The 26,460-nt window shown below is 39.2% G+C and overlaps 1 protein-coding gene across 10 annotated transcripts in view; it reads right to left on the reverse strand.

Annotated features, from left to right (window-relative positions):
* Positions 1 to 26,460, reverse strand: part of BTRC (beta-transducin repeat containing E3 ubiquitin protein ligase) — a 176,990-nt gene that overhangs the window by 74,476 nt on the left and 76,054 nt on the right. For 8 of the 10 annotated variants that reach the window (XM_084773757.1, XM_084773751.1, XM_084773755.1 and 5 more), the window contains one exon: positions 10,612 to 10,689. The exons of the other annotated variants lie outside the window; for them this stretch is intronic. In XM_084773757.1, the coding sequence (XP_084629883.1) occupies positions 10,612 to 10,689 (78 nt within the window). The remainder of the gene's footprint in view (positions 1 to 10,611; positions 10,690 to 26,460) is intronic. 10 annotated transcript variants of the gene reach the window in all.

Below are 26,460 nucleotides of genomic sequence, written 5' to 3' on the forward strand. Positions count from 1 at the left end.
CTGGCAACCGAGAAGAAAAATCCCACAGAGGAGTAAGCCGCTGGGAAAGGAAGGTCTCAGAAAATACATTTAAATTCTCCTCAAATCCATGTTTAGCCCCAAACGACATACATTAAGGGAGACTGAGAATTCCACTGGAAAGAACAGCTGGAAGGCTGAGGGACCTGAGCCAAGACTCCAGCTTGTGCAGTGAGTACAGGTAAGAATTTAGAATTTGGTCCCCTCATTAGAGGATGCAGAGGGATGCAGAAAGGATCTGAGACATAGAGAAAGACCAGGCGTTGAGATGAACAAAATGTTCTAGGTCTAAGGGATCTGTTTTAGGCATATGGCTAAAACAGAAACATACCCATCATTTTCAGATGTAAGGCCAAGGAAGACCCCACAGAGTCACATTGAGTTGCTGGTATTTTAATCAGAGGCAGAATTCAGTTTCTACAATGAATTGTTTACATTATATAATACAAAAATCACTACACTTGTAGAGCAGTCAAGAAGAAAAAGGAATGCAAAAAATGACCTACTTGGGATTAGCACCAAGGAGGTCTTTAATAGTAATAATCTATTCAGTGAAATGATTCAATGAAAGATAATAATCACAATGAGTAAACAGATGGGGAAATTTCACTGGAGAAAGGAAAACCTAAAGTGAAACAGGTATAGTAGTTAAAGTGAAACAGGTATAGTAGTTAAACCTATAATTCAATCCTGTAACTTCAGTTCAACATTAAATCCACAGGCATGTGCACACACATACACACATACACACACACACACACACACACACACACACACACACACACATACACACACACATTATTTTTTTTTTAAAGGAAAAGACAAGATCAATCTGGAAATAGAATGATGGAGACAAAGTCAAAGTGACAGCTAAAGAAGCTTTTAGCCAATATGGAACAAATTGAATAAATATTAAAATATACTTAAGGAACAGGGCAGTAGTGGTGCATGCCTTTAATCCCAGCACTCAGAGAGAGGCAGGCAGATCTCTGTGAGTTTGAGGCCAGCCTGGTCTACAGCCAAGGCTACACAGAGAAACGCTGTCTGGAAACACGCGCGCGCGCGCGCGCGCGCACACACACATACACACACACACACACACACACACACACACGAGGGCAAGGCAGGGAACTTGTTGAGAGTTGTAGGCAAGTGCTGACTGGCTACACAGTGTGTTCTAGGTAGCACAGTCTACAGAGTGAGAAGGGAAGGAGGGTGGGAGCCAGCAAGGTTGCATTTGAAGTCACCCTGGGACACACAATGAGATGGCAGTTCCAAACAAATGTGGTGAGTATGAGCCTGTAACTCCAGGCAGAGACAGGAAGGCCAAGAGCTCAGTGCCTGAGATTCTGTCTTGAAAAACCAAAACCAGGAGGCTGGAGATATGGCTCAGTGGTTAAGGCACATTATACTCACGCAGAGGGCCCATGCTGGGTTCCCAGCACCCACATCATGTGGCTCACACTGCCTGTAATTCCAGCTGCATGGGATGCAATGTCATGTTCTGACCTCTGCAGGCACCTGCATGCACATACGTAAACCCCTAGACACAGGCACATTCACATAATTAAAATATAAACAAAATAAATATTAAAAAACTAGCTAAAACCAAAGCAAACGCCAGCAAAAAAATACCCAACAAAACTATATAATCCAAACAAAAAATCCAAATAGCTCTACTTATTAAAGAAATTGAAACTACTATAGAGGTTGTCCAGAAAGAAAACTTATGATCTAAATGTTTTCACTGGTGAATTGTATTAAGTTTTAAGAAAGAACAATAGGATATAAATGCCTTTCTGACATTGAGAGCAACACTTCCCAACTCAATCCTGATCCCAAACTCTGCCAAAGACACTAAAAAGCAAACTTAAGACCAATATCCCTTAAGTGCATAGAGAGAACTTTTGTTGTTGTTATTTGTTTCCTTTGGTTCTCCCACCCCCACCCAAGACAGGGTTTCTCTGTGTAGGCATGGCTGTGCTGGACTTACTTTGTAGACTAGGCTAGCCTCAAACTCAAGAGCTTTCTGCCTGCCTCTGCCTCCCTGAGTGCTGGGATCACAGGTGTGCGTTACCACGCCTGGCTAAGATTTGTTTGTTTGTATGCTGTGTTCTGTCTGTACACCGGAAGAGGGCCAGATCTCATTATAGAAGGTTGTGAGCCACCAGGTGGTTGCTGGGAACTGAACTGAGGACCTCTGGAAGAATAGCCAGTGCTCTCAGGCCTGTTGTTTGTTTTTTTCTGTTTGCTTTTTTGTTTTTCTTTTTTGAGAAAGAGTTTCACTGTGTAGACCTAGCTGTCCTAGAACTCATTCGGTGAACTTTTAACTGGCTTTTAACTCAAGAGATCTGCCTGTCTCTGCTTCCCGAGTGCTGGGATTAAAGGCGTGGGACACCACCGCCGAGCTGAGAGAAAAATTCTTAGTCAACTCAAGTATTAACAGAACAGAGGAGATGACTCAGCAGTCACAAGTGTACCGGTTCTGGCAAACTTGACTTCAGTTCCCAGTTCCTGCACTGGGAGGCTAGACCTGCAATCTCTAGGGATCCTAACCCTTTGTCTCCAAGAGCACCTGTGCTCATACGCACACACTTCCACAAACACACATATGCACATGTGTATTTTTTTAAATCTGTAAGCAAATTAAACTCCTATTTATAGTTTGAAAAAGAAAGCAGCCACCTGGGAGTTCAAGGTTAAGTTCTTTAATCTTATATAGGACCCTTAGAAATACCCAACTAGAAGCATGCTTGATAATCAGAGACTATCAAACACTATCCCTGAAAAACTGGGGACATGGAAAACATGCTCTTATCACATCAACATCCTTTGGAGGTCACAGTCATTCAAATAAAGCAAGAATAAGACAAAAAGCAATGTCATGGCACACGCCTATAATCCCAGCACTCAGGATCTCTGTGAGTTCGAGGCCACCCTGGTCTACAAAGCAAATCCAGGACAGCCAAGGCTACATAGAGAAACCCTGTCTTGAAAAAACAAAAACAAAACAAAAGCAATTAAGAAAGAAGAAATGAAGGTCTTTATTCATACATATAAAATTATAAGGACTGGTATAAAGCTTAATGGCTGAACACATGCCAAAAAAGGGGAAACGCTTAACAAAGTTTTGGAGGGAGCCCAGGGAGACGGCCGGGTGGGTGAAGGTGCCTGCCACCACGCCCAACAACCTGAGTTCTAGTTCACGTGCCAGGAGAGAGAACCAACTCCAGGCTGTCCCATGGACCTCCACATGTGCGCTGTATTACTGCATGTGCACACATACATGTACACACAAAATAAATATGGATATTTTTTTAAGTTATGGAGGGAGCTGGGTATGGTGATGCATACCTGGAATGCCAGATATTCAATGGCTGAGGCAGAGGATTGTTTCAAGTTCAAGGCCAGGCTGAGTTTCAAGGTAAATTGCAGGCCAGCCTGCCTCAAGGAAAAAACCAAGGAAATGTATGAAGGCTAGAATTATTTATTTCATTCAAATGTTTCCTCCCCTATATGGACGAGTTTTAACATGCCCAGGGGAACATGAGGTAGTCAGAAAGCATACTCCAGCACTGAATGTTCAGAATTGCTAGGGATACAGACTTGATTTTTTGACAATTCATCTGTAAAATGGGTACATGACCTTGCTTATCTTCCAAGGAAACAGCATAGACAAGTGACTAAAATTTGTCAGTCTTTTGACCACTCTGGAGTAAAAAGCCTCAAACAATACTTGACTATTATAAGATTCCTTCTTCCACCTTGAAATCAAACTAGTGAATACAATAGCTGCAGGCAAGCTAGGCTCTGTCCCCATGCAACATTTGAAAAGGAAGCTTCATTGCTGAAGCAGAGGCAGAGAGAGTTTTGCGTTGGAGTACTTTAATACGTTTTTATATTGCATATAAAGAACATAAGCATAAACCAGTAAGATGCCTGGCTGAAAACTACCTTCTTTGTGAAAGCAGGTTGTAATTCTGAACAAGTTTTCAATTTTCACACTGCTGCTAGGGTAAAACATTTTAAAGAGTTTAATTTTTTACAATGGATTCAATGACATAGGATTATCTAACAAAGTAATGGCTAATCAATAGAAGGTTTAGTTGTCAGGTGAAACATATAACACACTAAAAGGGATTGATTGCCAGGTCTCTCCTTATTTACTAGAAGGTATATATTTAAAATGACACAAACTTGTTACCAGGCTGCATTCTTTTAACCTTGCAAAGGGCTGTTTAAGGAGTCTGTTCAACAGTCCTATAGCAAAACAAGATGAAGTATAATGGAAATGCTTAGTGACTGGGGGTGTGGCGAAGGAAAGGGACCTTTAGATATATAGTCACATCAAATCATGTCCCAGGGAAGAATATGGGCTAGAAAAAAAATCAAACTACAAAACAATTGCAGGAAAGCTGGAAGTGGGCCTTCCAAATGCCACCCAGATGCTGCTGAATCCCCCTCAAGACACAAAGCTCTAACACAGCGGTTCTCAACCTTCCGAACGCTGCGACCCTTTAATACAATTCCTCATGCTGTGGTGACCCCAGTCATACAATTATTCTTGTTGCTACTTCAGAACTGTAACTTTGCTACTGTTATGAACCATAATGTAAGTATTTGATATGCAGGATATCTGATACTCGAACCCTGTGACAGGACTGTTTGACCCCCAAAGGGATGGCAACCCATAGGCTGAGACTCACTGCTCTGACTGATTTCCTCCCATGATGTTCTAAGGACAGGTTTAATGTCTTTAGAATGTGTGCAGCTGGGCACAATAGGCTTTTTGTCGCCCCCCCCCCACTTTCCTCTTTTTTCTTTTTTAACAATGGTGTGCCCAGATTAAGCATGGAAAACAAAATGAATTGAGCCCATATGGACTTTGACCAGCATATAAGCTATTTCCTTTATAATTTATTCACAGTATCTCAACTCTCTATATGAAAATACACTTTTTATGGTCATTACAACCCAGGAGTTCAATAATATGTTTTCTACTAAGTCAGTGATTACACAATTTATCAAAGAATGATTACACTGAAATAAAAATAAAACAAAGTACTAACCCCCATACGGTCTTCTTTCCTCAAAGTAATTTTAAGAAAGCTGGTTATTAAATTGCTTCTTTTTGAAGAAGGGCTTTTGTAGCTAGGCACAAATTGCCAACCATAGTTGTTTTGTGTGTGTGTGTGTGTGTGTTTCTTTTTTCCCCCCTAAAAAATGTTATTAGGCTCTGAAGAATTCAGCAGAAGTAGGAAGTTATATAAACAAATCACTTCATCAGATTCAGAAAGATCACTTTTGTCTTACTTAAGAGACCTACATTAATTACCTTTAAGATCTTTTACATAGACTATTTAAAATATGTACTACTTATTTATTTATTTCAAATGAGGTGCTTCTTCCAAAGTATTAAATAATGTCTACAAATGCAAAAGCATTTTTATAAATAGGTAATTAAAACAGATGACTAAAATTAAGTCAAGCTGCAAAACATTACCCAGAATGCTTTGTGTGCGTGCGTGCGTGTGTGTGTGTGTGTGTGTGTGTGTGTTGTTTTGTTTTTAATAAGCATCCCAGGCAATTTTTTTTCATCCAAAGCCCAAAGCACCTCAGGAAGAAGAAAGAGGAGGTAGGAAGTTTCAAAGGGTAAAACACATGTATATAACGAAATAATGCTGAACCCCAAAGTATTTACAAGAGAGTCCCTTAAGCATAGTTTGTCATGTTGCAATTACACCTTGCCTACTGCCAAGCCAAAGTGCTTACTTTTGCCACTAGAGGGAGAAGTGTCTTAATACAAAGTGACGGCAGATAGGGAATGGGTTTTCTTGAGCAATTATCAGAACAAAGCTCCCTTGGCTGTGTGTACCTTCTAATTACTCAATACAATTAAAATGACTAACCTAAAACAAATAGAAGGAAAAGCTGCCTGCCTGATAGCAGGGACATCATTAAACCTTCCCCCTCATCCATCAAATCAGAAGGAAGAGAACGCCACCATCCAGGAGCGCTGGAGCTGGTGAGGGAGTGAGTTTTGGGGAGTTCACTCATTTCATGCTTTTAGGGAGAAGCCACGCCTGAAAACAGAGCGCTGGTGTGTCCCCTCCGCTGGCTGCTGCCGGTGTCATTTTCTGTGCCTCTGATGTGCATTTTCCTCCTACCTGCCCAACGGTAGAGAGGAGTCAGGGCGTCCATGCTTCCACTGGCTTTTGTAATGTTCCTCCGTGGTGATGTTTATAGTGTAGGGATTTTTATCAGGGGAGAAGAAAATCTCAGGCAAGGAAAACAGTTATTCCTTCCAAAAGACTTATGTGGTTCCTTTTGTAAGGCCCAGTCATTAGCAGAAGATGACAACAGACTCATTTTTCTTTCAGCTGACAATTGTGACATTTTTTTTTCCAGCAGCGTGCAAGGTGTTGAAAACCTGGCAGCTGTTACCTCCTGGGATGAGGATACTTTTTTATCCTCCCTTGACAGTTTAACTCAGTGGGTCAGCACCTTTAAAGACTGCAAAGTACCCTTGAAGAGGATGGAAGCTTGAGTTACTGCTCCTCCCTAATCAATGTAAACCCTCACTGCAGGTGAAATCCCCATCTATAGAGGTGCACAGGGGAGGAAAATGTAATGCCCTGAGCCAGATGGTTTTTATCTTGTTTTTGAAGAATAAAGGAACAAGCTAACAAGGGAGACAGCTACTTTGTTAGCTTCTTGGCCTCTCTCATGGCTTTGCATCCCCAGGGTTCCAGCTACACAAGAGAAAGAATACAGGAAAATGTAAACACTTAAAGAAATATAACTAGAGGGCTGGCATCACGCTGCTTTCAAAGAGTTGAGAGAGCTCCACTCAATGCTTTATTTATTACTGCCCACGTTCCCAGGACGGTAAGTGGACACACACACAAAGGGGTGGAGGGCGGGAGAAGAATTAGGCAGCAGCCACAACTTACTCAGCTACAGAGAAAGGGAGAGCCGACAGATCCTATTAGCTCCAATGTGAGCGAAGAGGAGCTGCATGTGGCAATGTTACCACTTTCAGAAAGTAAAGAAAGAGCACTTGCACATTTCTCGGGACTTTGCCCCCATCACACACGGCATACAAACTAGAAAACAGTTTCCAGTTCCATAGCTTCACAGTTTATGAGTAAAAGTAGAAAGGAAACTGTATGTTGTATTTTTGAAAGTTCACACTTAATGCCAAATGATAACAAAAGGACTTTATCTCACAACTTTTTCCTTCACTGTTTTTGGTAATTTTTCCATCAAGTTTTGGAAGTGCAAATATGGCAGTCTTATAGCATAAGCCAAAAAGTATCTTTCCTTTTGTGTTTTAAGAAGGAGTTTGTGGTACAAAATTGCTATCATTTTTGTTTTAATTTTCTTTTAAATCACCAGTGAAACCATATGAACATTTTGGTAACTAAAATATTACATTTAATAGAAATAACAGTCTTTTACCTTGTGTTAGTTTTGTAAGTTGTTTTTCACAGAATCTAGTCAACACTGGCATAAAGTTATTTATAATATTCCATTATTCTTTTTCATGTATCTAAGAATTATAGTGATAACCCTTCTTCTAGCTCCTCTAATATTAAAATAGCTTTTCAAATTAACATTAGTAGCCATGGCCAATCAACAACAGCAAGGCTTTGCCTGAGAATAACCTATAAAGTTTAGCTATAACAATATTAGGTTGTTAGAGTACAAGTCAATTTTTTTATATTTAAGGGTAAGAGATTCCAGAAATTAATTAGAATGTGTGCAAATGAATTACAACTTAAGAGACTGGCCCACAAAGCAATACTCACTTTAGGCTGGCTTTGACATCTTTTTGTCTATAGATTGTGACAATAGACAAAATAGCAACTGGCATTTCCTTATTGTCAAATGCAACGGAGAAAAGGAGGAATTTAAACAGCTTGTGTATTATGTACTACCTTAAAAAAAAAACAGTAGTGGGGTAATCAAGTTCAGGGCAGTCCTGGACAGCTGCCCTGTGACCCGCTTCTATTGACCCCTGCTATTCATCACTCTTCCCCAAGATTGAGAGGGCAAGCTCCTAGGGAGTGACCACCACAATAGACAGACACAAGCCAACAGTAATCTGGTTCGAGCAAAAAACCAGATGGCACTGCAATAAATTTACAAATCTGCATTCATGGGGCTGTTAAAACCCCCAGAAGCTAAAAGGCTCTGAGGGCCCCGGGAGGATCTGCTGCTTCCCCAACACTAAAGGCCATTTCTCTTTCCAAGAACACGGAGTTCATGCTCTTCACAAAGAGAATGGAGATAAAAACCCTTTACAAAAAAGGGAGGGGGAAGCCTCATGACCTAATTAATCTCCAGAGCTTGGATCTCAACACTGAATGACAGATACTAGAAAAATCATTCTGGAAAAAAAGGGGTTTTAAATTAAAGTGGAGGGAGCGAAGAGGACCTGCTAAAACAGCAACAAGGAAAAAAAAAACATTAAATCTCTTTCAAGTACTGCATACAACAGATCCTGCAAGTAGAAAATGATTCAATAATGTAAGCATTTATTTTTAAAATGAATCAGATTAGTCCCATGTGTGACCTGCTGGTCCATCTGTATGTGCTGGACTTAATAGGCGCGATTCTCTCTCTTGCTTCAGTTTGAAGTATGAGAGAGATAAATTTAGTTTAATTTTCAACAGATCAGCCTATCCATTTTCCAAATGGACCATCTGGATCAGCCTATTAAAATTAATTTATAACTTTGCAGAGTGAAAATTCGTTTGTTAGCTTAAATAAAGTTGCCAAAACTTTTTGTTGCATCATTGTTTTTTGACAGTTGCTTCTGTGTAGTGGACAGAGAGTATGCATCTCCAAGTTTACCTTACTCAGGATTGTTTTATTGACTTCACAAACAGATCTGGTGTTTAACTCCAAATAATTAAGCTAACTGTCTCGGCATCAATTTGTTTGTTTTGAAAGCTTCCTATATTGACTCAATTCTATTTAAAGCAATTATTTTTATTTAAAATTTTTTAAAAAGTGCCTATCCAAAAAAGAGTTGCAATATAATAAACAAAAAGTGATTGTGGTATGTTTTCAAGTACTTTCCCTTTAGGTTAAAGCTGTGAAAACTGGACCCCGAAGCAGAAGTAGACATTCTTAGGAAACAGTAAGGTCTAACTTCCACACCAATGACTAACTCTGGTCAGGTCTAACATCTTCAACTCCATTTGCTTCATCAGTAATTTGGAAATCATATCCTATCTACCAACTCAGCAGGGTATCACAGGACTAAACAAAATAAATACGCTCGTTGTGGGCATCCAACAAAAACCACATCACTGCTCTCCTATGTCCTGGAACAAGGCCATAAATACAACAAATTAAAATGTTTTGTACTGCTGCTGGTACTCATTTTATACATTTTTATGCTAAAAATGATTATGTGACATTTATTTTCTAGCTATGATTAATAAATAAAAAATCTAATGACTTTTTGTTTTTAATAAATTATAAAGGTATTACAGGTTTCTAGAGGTAATGAGGACACTTTTTTTCAGTCACTATTTTGGATATTTTAACTTAAACAAACATCATGAAACTGAACTTTCACAAGTAAAATAAGTTGCCTGTGGGAAGCAGGGCACAGAGACCTGAGGAAAAGGGCTTTTCTCCCCCATGCGTGTGTACTATAAAAGCATGTGTGTATGGATGCACTGTGTGTGTGCACGTGTGCGCAGGTCCTCCATCACTCTGCACCTTATTCATTGAGAATCTCTCCTGGGATCCCGTGCGTCTCCTTCACAGTGCTGGATTACAAGTGCCACACTCAAGGGTCCTGGGGATTTGAACTCTGGTCTTCATGTTTCCATGGCAAGCACTTTAAACACTGAGGGTCATCTCTCCAGTCCCTCAAAAAAAGCTTAAAAGCAATCATCAATAGTAGACTTCACTTTTTTTTTTTAAGACTTACTTATTCTGTATATAATGTTTTGCCTGTCTGTGTGCCTGCAGGCCAGAAGAGGGCACCAGATCTCATTATAGATGGTTGTGAACCACCATGTAGTTGCTGAAAATTGAACTCAGGATCTCTGGAAAAGCAGCCAGCACTCTTAACCTCTTAGCCATCTCTCCAGCCTGGACTTCACTTCTTTAATTAGTTAGACAAGTTCAAAGTAAAAGAAGCCATCTTTCTTTGAGACCTGTTGTTGTTGCTTAGATGTATGGTGACCCTTAGCCAGGCAGGAGGTGCAGGCTTCTCATCCCAGCACTCGGGGTGCTGGGGCAGCAGGCCTACCACATCAAGTCACCTAGCTGGGCTATTTAATGAGACTCTACCTCAAAAAATGTTTTTAAATTAAAATTAACATGTATAAATAATCCTTACTTGGAAATAAGTATTAGTGTTAACTATTCCATGTCCAATCTGTAAAGCACTTATGGTCTTTTCTAAACAAGACCTCTTTACTACAACTTAAATATTTACTATTTATGCTGACTGTCAAATAATGTTGCCTGATTGAAATTGATGGCTATGGCCAGACCAGCTTCAGAATGACAGGGTCTTCATTAAACACCTTCTGTTTTAGGTTTTGTTTTTGGAAGCTTTCATACCTGTCTAAGTGAATTCTTCTCTGGTATTATCTTCCTAGGGGGCTCGCCATTATTCCAGTCTTCTCTCTCTGAGGGATTCTGTGAAAGAAAGTAAGCTTTAGTTCAGTTCTCACTACCTTCACTCTTACTCTGTGGGAGCAAACAGAATCACATGTCTAATTCTGTAAGGCAGAACACCATGTATATTTATGCATTTGAAGATTTAAATACACACACACACACACACACACACACACACAGACACACACACACACGTAAAGGAAACCATATGCCCATGTACATAAATAAATTCATGTTGGGATCTGGCTGCTTACAGCTACCCAGGAGGATCACAGACAAGTCTAGTTTATCACACTTTGACACTGGGGTGTTAAAAAAAAAAGTCCTAGGCTGCCAGGAGGTGGTGGCTCCCAGCACTTGGGAGACAGAGGCAGGCAGATCTCTGAGTTTGAGTCCAGCCTGGTCTACAGAGCAAGTTCCAGAACAGCCAAAGTCTGGGGCCACACAACAACTTAAATCATGATTATTATATTCTCTTTTACGTAATTAGTCTTTAACTATTGTGAATATTTGGTTGATACAGATCTCCTAGTCTGGACTCTTAAAAAATAAATTTCTTCCTCATCTTTCTTACACAAAAGTAGCACAGTTCTTATTAACAGAATTAGTATTTTATCTGTGGTTTAAGATTAGAGGGCTAGAAAGATGACTCAGTGGTTAAGAGCACTGGCTGCTCTTCCAGAGGACCAGCGTTCAACTCCTAGCACCCACACGGCAGCTTATAACTGTAACTGCTGTTCCTGGAAATCCAACACCCTAATATATGCAGGCAAAACACCAATGTACATAAAATACAAATAAATGAATTATATTAAAAAAGATTAGAGTTTATTTTCTGCCACTATCACTTCAAACAGTAGTTACAAGATCCAAAAATGTTAATGGGATTTTTATATACAGAAGTGGAACAATTAAATTAAAATCAGATTCAAAAGTCCTTAAAATTGCCTGAGCTTGGTAGCTTATAATTTTAATCCACAGCACTTGGAAGACGGCAAGATCTTTTGAATTTCAAGTTCAAGGCCAGCTAGTCTGCCTAATGAGACCCTCTCAAACAAACAAGGACAACAAAATGCTAACCATTTGGAAAACAAACCTAGAAAATTCCAGTTATTTGAATTCTCTATTAAAAGTAACAGTTTATAGCTTATAACTGACAATTTTGTTACATTATACAAAACCATCACATTATAACTGGAGTTAGTTTAATTTTAGATTCAGGACATATTTCCAACATATGAACTTATCTGAACATTTTTCATACATGCATAAAATTATTATATAATCACCACAGTGCTGTAAATAAACATATAAGATATTGAAAAAGAAAAAAAAAGATATTCTGCTTTGGGAGAAAAAAAGGAATGAAAACTGTTGCGTTAATGACATACAAATGAGGACTAAAGAATTACAATGAGGTACTATTATTTTTGAGACAGGGATTCATTTTACAGCCTTGGCTGGCCGAGAATTTTTGAGACAGGTTTACACTATGCAGCCTTGGCTGGCCTAGAACTCCCCTCTCTGCTGGAGTGCTGGGATTAAAGGCTACGTGCTATGTTAAAAAGAATTCTTAACAAGAAGAGCCTGTAGACATTGTTAAAGCTAGTTCTTTTGTGATAGGTTAAACAAACACTTATTCTGGCCAACTCATTAAAAGAAAAGATTTTTCTTAGAATGAAAAATCCAGCACAACTGTAAAATAAAACAGAGGTAGCAATGCTAAGTCATTGGGATATAGGGGGGAAGGAACTGGCTACCAGCAAATAACAAAGGAGTGTCAGTGAATTAGAGGTGAACAACCCCTTCCAATGAAGTAAGAGTGATGGAAGTGCCATATGTGACTAATAGGTCACCTTGGTGGTCCTCAGGAACCTTTCCACCTACACCCAGGAGAGTTCCATTACTTACTATATGCATCCTTAGCGAGGAGGAATCCCAACAAAAGGTACCCAACTGCTCTAGTCCACAAATTAAGTTACAGTCAATAAACTCAAGAGTAACTAGTTGACACAGGCAAGAATCACCCAAAGGTACTAAACTAGCAGCAGGTGAGTCTTTTACAAACAGTAGAAGTGTTACATAATTTCAAATATATCTCCCCAAGATACCTAAGAAAAAAACAGTAACTCTACAGTGGAGAAATCTGGCAAATAACACACTAATATTACATCTCTTGGTCTAGAGAGATGACTTTGCAGAAGCATTTCCAAAGGGCCTGGGTTCAATTCCCAGCATCCACATGGCAGCTCACAACTGTCCACAACTTCAGTTCCAGAGGATCTGATGCCCTCTATTGAGCCCAAATGCACCAGGCAGCTACATGGTGTACTGACATACAAGCAGGCAAAACATCTACTAACATACAAATTAAAAAGTTAAAATAAATGAACATATTTAGGGTGAACAGATAAATCACCCCAAACAGGAAAACATCTGATCTGGGTTGGGGAGATGGCTAAATGGGTAAAAGCACTTGCTATGCAAGCAAGCATGAAGATCTAAATTTGTATGCCCAAAATTAACATAAAGCTGGACATTTTGGACATGTATAATCTCAACACTCCTGCAAAACAGGAAGCAGACAAGCTTGTGGGCTAGCTCGCCAGTTAAACAAAGTAGTGAACAAGACACCCTGTCTCAAACAAGGTGGAAGGAAAGTGAGGACTGACATCCAAGGTTGTCTTCTGACTGCCACATGGAAGTGCACCTGTATGCGTACATGCCCCCATCTACTCATTAAGATAACATCAGACTAGCCCACATTGAGGGAACTCCTATAAAACTACTGTTCTGAATTCAATAACAACAACAACCATGCCTATGTCATAGATTAAAGAAGTACTGTCAATTGTTTCTAGTTAAAACTAAAGAGACATGATTACTATTTTAATATGTGATCTGAGACTTTTTCTCCTGATAAAGGCCAATATTTAAAAATTGGGGAAAAAATCTGAGTAAGACCCTGTAGATATGCTAATACTAAATTCTAGAATGTTACACTTCACATTCATTCTTTTTCATGTAAAGATATGGATTTAATATATATATATATAATTTGTGTACCTATAACACAGCAAAGTTTTGAAACAATTTTACCACACCCCCAAATTTTTACAGTCAACCTCTCTCCACACTGAAAACCATTTATTTTGTTTTAGCTCAATAATTTTGTCTTTTCCAGAATGTCTATAATGGACTCATAATATAACCACTTAAATCTGTTTTTTTTTCCTGCCTAGATCTATTCTGGATATTACTATATAAATTAGAATTTCCCTTTTTTCCCCTCCCCTCATTTTAGACACGGCCTCACACTGCAGCCAGGGTGGTCTAGAACCTATAGCAACCCTTGGCTTCTCAAGTCTGGAGTAATAAGTATGAGCCAACATACTTTTTTCTTTTCACTGTCAAGGCCCATTATATTATAGGGCTATGTCCATTTCTTTACACATTCAATTTTGTGCTTTTGATCTTATATTATGCATTTTTTAACTTTCAAATGATTCAGAAAAAAAATAGTTCAATGTGAGTGTGCACGTATAGAGATAATAAAAATGTTGGCAGCATTAACATTTGGTCTACATGTATAGAGAATATAAAGGGATTATCTGTACTCTTCTTTCAACTTTCTGTACATCTGGAAATTATTCTTAAAAAATTAAACAACAGGCCGGGTGTGGTGGTGCATGCCTTTAATCCCAGCACTCGGGAGGCAGAGGCAGGTGGATCACTGTGAGTTCCAGGCCAGCCTGGTCTACAAAGTGAATTCAGGACAACCAAGGCTACACAGAGAAACCTTGTCTCAAAAAACCAGGAAAAAAAAAATCAAACAACAGGCTGTTATTCTTTGTTTTAACTCATGTGTTCTAACACATGGTTCCTAGTAGTTGATGGAACTGTTTCTGGGAGGTTAATACCTGGAAGTGAAAGAGGCACAGTTGGCAGTGGTGAGTCACTGAAGGTGAGCTCAGCCTTGCTTCTAGCCCAAGACCTCTGCTTCCTGTCTCTCTTCACAGTGTGACCAGCCACCTCATGCTCCTACCGCCAGAGACTAAGCTGCTCCAGCTGCCTGGCCTTCCTGGCCACAATGGACCCTAAACTGTGAACCAAAATAAAGGCCTCCTCACTCACATTGTTCCTGCCAGTTGTTCTGTCCAAGTGATGAGAAAAGTAACTACTTACAGAGGGAAGTGAGGGGTGGGAGAGCTGTAAGTAAAAAATTTGGGGTAGGGACCTCCAAAATTTTACTGAGACTTTTTTTCCTCGTTTGAGACAGGGTCTCATGTAGCCCATCTCTGCTGGGACTGGCTATGGATGACCTTGAATTTCAGATCTTCCAGTCTCTATTGCCCACAGAACTTGGATATAGTCATATATACCATCAACTGGGATTTGGTCCCAGAACCAAATCCAAGGCTTTGTGCTTTCTAAGCAAGCAGTCTAGAAACTTCTAGAAACTTACACCCTTAGCACCTGAAACTACACTGTCACAAAACCCTAAGCAAATATGACTGCTGAGAATGATTCATTTCCAATAGCCAGAACACCTCATTACAGTAAATAATAGGATTGATGTGTTTGTAAACTGTCTAAAAATCAGCACATACAAATTCAAAGTATTCTTTTACTTCTTGAGCAAAAATCCCAGAATAAAAAAAAATTCTACAAACAACAGTACTATGAAAAAGATCCCAGAGCCAGCAAGACAGCTTCATAGATGAGGACACTGCCTGCTTGACAATCCTTAGGACCTCTATGGTGGAAGGAAAGACTGACTCTCCCAGGTTGTCACCCGACCTCCATACACCAGCCAGTAAGTATGTATAGATGCACACACAGAGAGATGAGAACAAAACAAAACAACACATTTTAAAAGATTCTATATAGCCTTTTTACTTTTTATATTAATCCAAAAGATATTTTTACGCTAGCTTAAATGCCTAGAATTTAAAGGGATATAATTCTTAGTGAAGTTTAATTTGTTTTTGTGTGTGGCTTTTTGAGACAGGGTCTGAGATATAGGCCAGGCTGGCCTTGAATTCCCTAGGTAACCCAGGCTGGCCTTGAACTTCTTGATCCTTTATTACAAGTGAACCACCCTGCCCCGCACTTCAGTGAAAACGTCAAATGGGAAGTTTTCAGTCTGTGACATCTGCAGACATATTATTGATAACAGAGGGGAGTAGTGGTATTAATAAGAAAGTGAGAAAAAAAAAGCCTCTACGGTACCTACATAACTGACCCAAACTCAATGCAACACTAGCAATCTGGCCAACTTCACAAAGTGTCACACCATGACGTTATCATTCCTCAATTCCCTACCTTCTCTTTTCTTTCATTCTTTCCCCCTCCCCCTCTTCCCTCTCCTCTGTCCCCCTCCTTCCTCTCAGACAGGGCCTCACTATTTAACTGAGGCCAGCCTCTACCTGTGACAATGCTCCTGCCTTGACCTGAACGGCAGGGTTACAGGTATGTGTCATCATCCTTGGCTCTTTTTCTCTTTGGAGACAGTTTTGTTCTATAGCCCAGGATGACCTCACAATCAAGTACCCATCTCTACCTCCCAAGCACTGGGGTAACAAATATGCAACATCACACCTGGCTCACTCTTGCCAATTGTAAAATGTGTAGTAGCAGCCTTCCTTCCAATTCTCAAGTCAAAGTCTGGAGAGAAGGCTCAGTGAAAGATGATGACCTGAGTTCAATTCCTGGCGTCTACGTGGTACAGGAAGAGAACCAGCTCCTGCAAGCTGCTTTATGACCTCAATTTGGGTGCCCCTGCATCTATGCATTTAAGCCCCGACCCCCACACAGATGGGGGGAGAGGAAGGGGAGGTGGGAATAAATGTAATTTGAAAAGAATCTTGACTTTGGGTGTCAACTAAACTACTATCACAAATAGTCAGTGATTATCATTCCCTGGGGAAATTAATTCCTTTGAATAATTACTGCCAATTTGACATTTCATTATTTATTTATTTTGGTTTTTTGAGACAGGGTTTCTCTGTGTAGCCTTGGCAGTCCTGGAATTCACTCTATAGATCAGGCTGGCCTTGAACTCAAGAGATCCGCCCGCCTGTCTCCCAAGTGCTATCACCCGGCCCAGTTTGGCACTTTTTAACATTATGTATCTTGATGTCAAATCTGATCTGTTACACTCATGAGCTGGCGCTCCCTATCCTCTCCTAGTCCTGGGGGTTACCAGGCAAGTGTGCTACCACCGCACCCCATTCTAGCCCTCCATATCATCTCTGAATATGAACATGCTTTCACCCTATGCTGTAGAGTTCCTCCAAGACCACTGAGCCAGCCTCTTTTCTATTCTATTCTATTCAACACAAAGAATCTATTCTATGTGTGTTGGATTGGGAACTGTTGTCTGAATTGATCTTTCTTCAATACACTAACATCATGATGGTCATTTTCTCAAAACTTTTCGTAGAGGCGGGTGAGATGGCTTAGTGGGTAGAGGCGCTTGTCACCAAGCTAAGCTACCTGAGTTCAATGCCTGGGTCCCACATGGTAAAGGAGAAAACTGATCCCTTCATGCTGTCCTCTGACCTACACACACACACACACACACACACACACACACACACACACACACAGACACAATTTTAAAAAGTTGAAACTCAACTATTCACTGTCATGTAGAATGGCAAACTCACATAAAGAAAAGAACCTAAGACTAATTTCTAATAACCAGCTGCAAAATCATGTAATGAGCTTTGCAGGCAAGTTAGTAACTGGAGTAATAACTTGTTCTGTGGCTTGGCAGTAACTACCCTCCAAATGTGCATGATTTCCAATTTATAAAAGGAAAAAAGTTAATCTTTTACAAGGTTAAAAGGTAATTTAGCTATATAAAAACTAGTGACTCTTTGGTGAAAGGTGACATAAAACACACACACACACACACACACACACACACAGAGAGAGAGAGAGAGAGAGAGAGAGAGAGAGAGAGAGAGAGAGAGAGAGAGAGAGAGAGAGAGAGAGAGCTGGCCAGGTAATGCCTGTAATCCCCCGTACTGGGGAGGCAAGGGCAGGAGGATCACTGAAAGTTGCAAGTTTGCAGGCCAGCCTAGTCTGAGCTCCAGGCCAGCCCGTGCTACAGAGTAAGCCCACCAACACTGTGTGTCTGATTTGAGCAAATTCTAATTCATCTTCCTGGGATTAATGAGTGAAGTATAGGTTAGGTAAGTTGAGTAGCTTATTGAAGGTTCCTATTCAAGGGCCAGTTTTTTAGGAAAGACCTGAAGTGTCCTCATATAGCAATCCTCTCTGGCGTTGCCATAGACTATAGCTTCCCTGGCAAGTTCATCATTTGGCATACTCTCTTAAACCACAGCCACATCAAACAAAGTCTGCACACTGTATTAAACTTCTACAGAGCTCCAGTCCAAGCTTTCAAGGAGTGCTATTTTTCAGCGGTGTACAGATCCAAACATAGTGGTAGGAACCAGACAGAATGGAAAGCACTCACTGGGAAAAACCGAGGAGACCTGCCATCAGTGCTGCCCTCCTCTCTATGACAGAAGTCAAACAACCTGCCAAGTAGGTTTTCCCCTGCTACATTGTCTGACACTAATTATAAAAATACTACAGATGCAGCCTTTCTCAAAATGCAAAGGGATCGTGTGTATTTGCAAAGAACAACTATTTTTTATGCTTCCAAATTCTTAATCCTGTTTGGAGCTGTCAGTGGGGGTTAATGGAAGCCTTGGATAGGAGAATTCCAATCTGGTTGGCAGATGGATAGGTTGGTTATAGCTGCATAACTATGTCTTGCCTGCAGGCACAATTCAGAACACTGTTAAAGCAATATAAAGTCTCTGTCAAGCTGAACCATTTGGATCAGTAGCAAGGAGAAATAATAATAAAAAAGAAGTTCATTTCTGGGCCTTGTGCATTTATGCTAGTATGCAGAAACTGATTAATTGTCATAGTGTGCTGGTCTTCTATACCTCAGATTTCTACTTCTGGAGGAGATTTTGCATGCTAATATAATCATTCTCCCTCTTGAGACATTAGCAAATAATCAAATGAAAAACAGGATCATAATTTACTGAGATTCAAGCAATTCTCTATGCAAATTTGACTTGTTATTGCTGCTGCCTCGTTAATCTGAATGCCTTTGACAAACTCCTTTGATTTATGAACTCATGACAACTCCAATGTGTATATATTTTGCTAGATTGACATTATCATTAAGAGTGGGTGGACTGAGCTCACATGAATGGCTGATTTTATTCGCTGGTGTCTGCTGCTCAACAGCTGAGCATCTCCTCCTCACAAAGCCCCTGAGCGGCAGGCTCTTCCCATCTTCCCATCCATTCATCATCTCGATGTTAATTGGCCCAGGCTTTAAGCAAATTTTCAACACGATTTAAAGGCACGATGACACTGATTACTGACCCTCTGCCATACGGTGCCTATTGATTAACCTGACAGAGATGATGAGCTTGAGGGAAACTAGGTGTGTGGGGACCTCAGGGGGAAAAATATATTGTCTATGCAGGAAACACTTGTCATTACCTCACAAGCCAGAATTCGCACAGCACAAACTCTTAAAAACACACTACTGCCTTTGATACACAGAAAGCGCTTTCTGTATTCAGAGATATTACAAATACGTCATGTCAAAACACACTGACACGTTCAGTATTTAGAACAATTCCCTGGATAGATGGTTGCCTTTCAACCAATTATGTTTGTGCTGGCGCTCTCTCCTCTCCTCCCCCCCCCCCCCCCCGCCCCATGTTAAATTAGAAGTATTGGGGTGGCCTGGTAGTATTTTATTATATGAGGAAAATAAAAATGAGGAAACAAATTTTAGAAAATAGAGGAAAGAAGGAAGTTATTAAATAATCAGGGCCAGTCCCACCATGATTAAAACAGGCTGCATTCTATCAAAAGAAGAGAGTTTCTCAAAGAGAGAGAAACCCATTAATTTGATTTCACAAATTCTGTTTTCTGTTCTTTGAATACCATAACCTGATTCCAACTGCCAAACTATTCAACACAGAAATTATCAGCAGAACATTTCTAAATAAAGCAAAATGGTATTAAAATTTAGCAAACATAATCCTTAAATTCTTGTTTCCCTGTACTCAACTACTGTGCAAACGGTTTAGTTGGAGAATGCGAACAATCTTTGAGGTTAGTCTTCAGAAAACCTAAATTCCTCATTATTAAGGGAAGAAAATGTAAAGGTTCAAGGTAATAGTCAGTAAGTACATATATTAGCAACAAACAAAAATCTGCTCAAGATATTGCTAAGTCTGCAAATGCACACGAGTCATGATACAGCACACCATCAGGGGCAGAAAGGACATCTTCAGATAGGGACAGTTATTATTTAAAACAAAGCCAACAAAATATCCTCCCTCTGGCCACACACATCACCTTGTTTACTTACGAGTCTTGGGGAGACAGCCAATGTACAATTTTATACACAGGGATTTTGGAGCAGCACTAACGGTTATTTCAAAGCTAAAATAATAGAAAACTGAACAGCCTGACTGTAGTCTCTATCACAGTGACATGGACTGTTAATGTAAGAGACCAAATGTTCCTCAAGTCAGACAGCACTGGTGCCTGTTATTCTGGAACATGTAGCTCACTCCCTAAAAGCCTGCCTCCTGCTCTTCAAAGATAAACAAGCTCAACTGAACACTGAGATGCTCTGATAAAGACAGAGATGAACTGCAGCAGGGAGTGACAAGGGAAGGGCACCAAGGCTGCTTTTGTTAACTTTCAAGTCAGGAAGCATCACAATCAAGACAATATTTTAGTATTTTATCATTAAGAGTCCAGATACAAGTGAAAAACAAATTTGCAGCAATCAATATAGGGACCTTTCGCCAAAATAGCCAAAACAGTTATCTCTATTTTCTGGGAGGAGCGATAACAGCTGTCTCAACATATTTAGCTTTGTGACTTCTTAATCAAAGATCTGAATATCAACTTAGCAATGACTCTAATATATATAAGACTTTGTAACTAAGTTATAAACATGTTCTATGTCAGAATAATAGTCTATTTAAACACTAAGCTAAGTTTTGGGGCTCTAAGGCCTTAACTGAAAAGCAAACCATACTTTATTCCTTACCCATCCAAATCCATAGGCTGTAAACTTTTAAAAATATTTTATTAGGTTGAACATGACAATGCAGTCAAACTAACAATATGGCTTAATATTTTCAAATTGAAATAGCATAGCAAAATAGGCCCCTATATATTCCCATACGCTGGTTGCTTTCTTGTCAGATTAGAACTACTATTCTTTAAAAAAATTTTTTTTCATACATGATTTTAAAAACAGATGGGTGATGGTGGTACACATCTTTAATCCCAGCACTATGGGAGGCAGAGACAGGCAGATCTCTGAGGTCCAGGACAGCCAGGGCTACACAGAGAAAGCCTGTCTTCAAAAACCAAAACTCAAGAAACAAACGAACCAAGCCAAAAAAAAAAAAAAAGCTAAATAGCACCACAAAATAATATATAAATTTGCCAATTGAAAGACTGAAATAAAAAGCCAAGTATATCACCACAAATAGCTTAACTTACTTCGACATGAAACTTTCAATGCATCTTTGAATGAATGCACACTGAAGGCTACTTGCCCTCTTCAAGATCGCACCCCTCCTGAATACGTGCTTGGGACAATTTTTTATGCTGAAATTTTCTTTGCTATCTTTTTTACACACTACCTTATCCAGGGATTGTTACAGTTATTTGTATGCAAGCTGGTAGATAAACATTTACTTCTCCTAAGAATGCCTGGTTAGTTTTGTAGCTCAAAGGCATCTGCATTATATAGCTCTTTCTTGTTTCCCAAAATAAAGTTAGAAACTACAGAGCCCTGGGGATGTCCACCCAAATCCACAGGAGCTGCGTGACCTCTGGCATGCCCATTCCTACATGTTCTTTGGTTTCTTTTGAAATTCTCCTCATTTTGGGTATCTTCCTTGCTTGGGTATTGCTTACAGTTCCACAGTATCGTCAAAGAAATTTAGGATTTCTTTAACTTGATAAACTATAACATCCCCTAAATGATTACCATTCTTTAGAATAAAAATTAAAGCATCTCAACTAAATAAGTAATTGCAAAACAAATGAAACAAAAATACACAGACTGTTTTGAGTTCTGGCTTTGGTATTAATTTTATTATAAATTTGCCTGTATTTGATCACTCTCTTATTTCCTTTATCATTAAGAAGTTATCCTATTCTTATTATCCTGCGAACTTTCCTTCTTATCAAATATTTCTTAAAACTACAAACTCTGCTCTTCTCCCTGATTTTTGTAAATATTTGGTCCCAAAAAGCTATTGCAATATGTGTTGTAAAGAAGAAAAGCATGTTTAGAAAAGAAAAAGAAAGCATGTACCATGCTTTATACCCCTTGCTCTTTTCTTAAAATGATAAGTATGTTAACTATACTCTTATACTTGACCTTGATCTTTTAACCTTTGTTTTTACTGTAAATCTTGCTTTCTCATTTTTTGATAGTATCTATAAAGGAAAAAGGGGATAAGGATATGTTTTTTAAAAAGAAAGCAGTTAAAATAGAAATTACATCAATTGGATTGTCAGGTCTCTAAGTAGGTTGATATGGACGTAGAATTGGACAAAGAATTTAAAATATAAGTGAAGCACACTTTCTTTCCAGAATAGCTAATTGGAAGTTACACACACCAACAATTCCTGTCTTCAAATGCTCGTGGTAACATTACTAAACAGGAAAATGAAAATAAAACCAAACCGTAGTTGAGAGTTCTATCAGGATTGGTATGATACATTTATTTGCGACACTGAAGTAATTTTACTTTCCCAGGGATAAATAATCTTGTTTGTGTTCTTTGTTTAATACAATGCTCTTTGACAACATATTCCAAAAGTATTGTTCTCCAGCAATAGAATTTAACAATATAATTTTTTTCTATTTAAAAAAGACAACATGTTTACATGTTGTTTTAGCAAAATTAATCCTTGAATCTATGGTCTTAAGTCATTGTAATGCTGGAGCACACCCATATGGCTTTCATTGTCCATTCTTCTAACTATACACCATTTTGTTTACATTTCTGACATTCTACAACTTGATGATACTATTATTACTTTCCACAGTGTCTGCTTTCCGTATGTATGATCATAAGAAACCTACATTATTCATTTTTACAAAATTATTCCACCACTTAGTAGAAATGAATAATTTTCTTTGGAACTATTAATGATCCTTTGTTGAGTAAAAAAATAAGTGAGAAACATTAACTCATTATTCCCAAATTATTATAGTTTTTATCATCACTGTTTTAGAATAAAAATAAGAAGCATCCCAACTAAATAAGTAGTTGCCAAAAAGCCAGAGGTAGGTGATGCTGATCATTTTACGATGAACTCACCCATATTGGATCGTTCTCCTACTTCATTTATTACTGAGAAATAGTATATTCTTCTTATCTTGTGGACGTTCCCACCAGTCACATCTTCCTTAGAATTACAAACTCTGCTCTTCTCCTATTTTTATAAATATTTGGTTTCTGAGGCAGAAAAGGCCCAGCATAGCTCTTTTAAATGGCCATTTGTTTTAATGCCATTTTTGGCACTAAAATTCAAGTTAGGGTAATTTTAATCAATGATCTTTCAATAAAATCTCGTATTAACTGTCAACAATAGTATTCTGTCATCTCATGGAAGTTAAAAAAACTTGCCATGCTTATTTCGGAGTCTGGCATATATAAAACATTAATTTTAATGTCACAGCAGAAAGCTTTGAAATCTGTAATATTCAAATTTTGGTATCAGTGTGTCCTGCCAAAATTCCCCCTGTGAAAACCAATGAACAGCCTTTGGTTCTGCACAATGAAGACACAGTTGGTTTCAAAAACCAGTTGCCTCTCACTGACTGCTGTACAAAGGACATTCTGGGGAGTGGTCAGTAAAGAGAGCGGTCATTTCTAAATGCCAGTGCTTCCCAGCGTCTCCTTCCCTTCTGCGTGGAATGAAGTCTGAGAGCACGGACTGGTGGGTCATTCAACCCACGAGGGCCTGGAAAGGTTTCAAGAATAACAGAGGTCATGTAATTGCCAAAAGAGCATTAGCCACTCAATCATAATGGATAATTAAATGACCTACATGATTCCTGAAATAGCTGCTCTATATTTGGTCTATTACTTGCGTCCCTCAAGATAAGCTACTTGTCTGGTCTGCCTTGACCCGCAAAAGTCCAACCTGTGCCTGGAAACTAGCTGCATGCTTCTATTGCTTTGAAACCCCACCAGACTATGCTTTCAGGAGGACACACATAAAAAATCAATCTTGTATCCCTCTCCCTATTGTGCTCTCTGGAATACAAATGACTAAAGCAAAGAAAAAAAAATTAGTGAATCCTTGGCTTAGATCTTTGAGAGAATATAAGAAAAGAGAAAGAAAGAAAGAAAGAAAGAAAGAAAGAAAGAAAGAAAGAAAGAAAGAAGGATAAGAACCGTATAAAAGAATGCTACGATGATTCCTTTTTAAAAGTTTTCCTCATATGCTTGAGAAGAATTTTACATTTGATTATAAAGTTTGAGATATTTATTTTGTAGGTTACAGGAAGTTATTAAATCGCCACTGAATTGCCTAGCTTGCATTTTTATGGTGCAGGCTATTGGACTCTTTACTGACCTAGATTTTGAGTCTATATAGACAGTAAGCTGCCTCTCAAAAATTCACAACTGTTCACATAATAAAAGTAGCAAAAATATCGCTCAGGTTTTCATATCTCTGAATAGTTTAATTCAGTATACCACTTGACTAGAAAATATATGCAAACAGGAGCCAGCTGCATGGAATATCAAAATTATACTTGAGGGTTTGCTTCTTTGTGACGGGGAAGGCTCTGCCTGTGGCCCTAGTAACTACAGGTCTAGCAACACTACAGAAAAAGGCAGGAGACAAGGAAGTAGAAGACAACCCTGCAATAACAGCACACGACAGAGATGTGAGGGACAAAAGAGCTAACATTTAAATACCCTTGAGGCTAGTAGGATTTTTCCGTTTCCACAGGAAATTATGTGGCTTGGGGCTACCGGCTACCCTGGTCTCTTACTAGTACATGAATGGCTTATTAAACCTAGAACATATCTGTTTTAGTTAACTTCAGGGTAGGGAGGGGGCAAAGGGGGAGGAGAGAACAAAATGTACTTAAATGCTGAATTTTTTCTCCAGGCTGAATGCCTTTCATCCAATAAGACATTCAAAGCAGTGACCCAGCAAATGGATTGCAGAAGCAATCTTCCGTCCCGGTGCCACATTATCATTCCTGTTCAGTATTCTCCAGGAGATATCTCAATCAGCTGTGTGTAAGTGACAACGCAGCCCATTGCTGGGTTAATTAAACATTTGACTTTAACACCCTCCCCGTCATTAAGCAAATAAAAACAGATAATTCAAATTGCACTTCATCCTCAGGGTACACAACACACATGTCAAAATTAAGAGAGTCCAAGGCCTCCAGGGAATTCTGTTGAAGCTATAATCAGTTTAAATCTTATCTGGTTTATCAATTATTCTATTGATTAAACCAAAGCGATTATACACAACTCCTCTGCCACATGGGATTGATGTCAGCAGAGCAAGAAAATAACTCCAGGAGGTTCCAAACTGATTTTAAAAGCGACCAACAGACAGACCAATAACCGTCGATTATTACGTACCAGTGATCCATACACTGAAGAGCTGATTCTTAGTTTCAGGCAGTGAAGTGAACTGTTTCCAATCACTCTGTCCCACTGATATACCTTACAGTTGGTGCAGTAAATTTATGTTGTGGAAGATCAACATATATTCTAGTGATTTAAGCAAAAGCTAGCACTCTCAGGAGCTGAAATATATTTTAGAAGAGACTGGCTGGCCCCTACCTCTTTAAAAAGAGGGAGGGAAAAAGCTCTAGCAGAGAAAACTAAAACCTTTTAAATTTCCTTTCCTATGTATACATACAAGGCCAATAACATTTAGGGATGAAAGGGACCATACTAGAGACTAAATTCTTCAGAAATTCTCATGAAAACCCAGATATTCCAGTCCAAAAATGCCATTATTTCAGAAAAACAGACTCTTAAGACATCACAAAGACCTTATCAAAAACAGTCATGACTTCTTTCATTAATTCCAAGGGCAACTGAGCCATGTCTTCAAATAAAATGTCGATAACTAAGCTCTAACATGGAACTTCTACCAGAAAATGTAACCATGATTTAGCTGTCCCCTGTCCAATTCATTGTGTACTATCCTTCAAGTTTCCAGGACCCTCACACCTCAAGGCCATGCCCTTCTGTATATGAGAAAAGCAGTAATAAAACCTTGGAACAACGATGGGAGAGGAGGACTTGGATCCTCCACACCTGAGTCTGTGCACTGGCCACGCTCTTCAGAGAGATGTGTGCACTGCTACGCTGGCACTGCAAGTGCATTCAACCAGAAATCAACTTATCTCCTTCAGATTTTTTGTTTTCAGGCAGACTAAGTAAGAAAACTGCATTAGCATGCTGTATTCCACACCCACCACTAGAAACACTGAGGGTGCTATTTGTAATTGTGTTCTTTTTAAGAGGTTTGTTCTCTGCAGCTGTTTTCTGCTTGCAGTGTATTTTGTGTAATCAGCACATCATCATAAATACATTGGCTGTTCCCCTGAGGGTAGCTGTCAGTGTTTAATTTACAGAACAACCTGGCCAATGTGAATTGTAACACTCTAGCACTATGGCAAGGAGTTACCACACTCTGTGAAAAACA

The sequence above is a fragment of the Acomys minous genome (assembly GCF_964271855.1).
Source record: "Acomys minous genome assembly, chromosome: 2".
Classification (NCBI taxonomy): Eukaryota; Metazoa; Chordata; class Mammalia; order Rodentia; family Muridae; genus Acomys; species Acomys minous.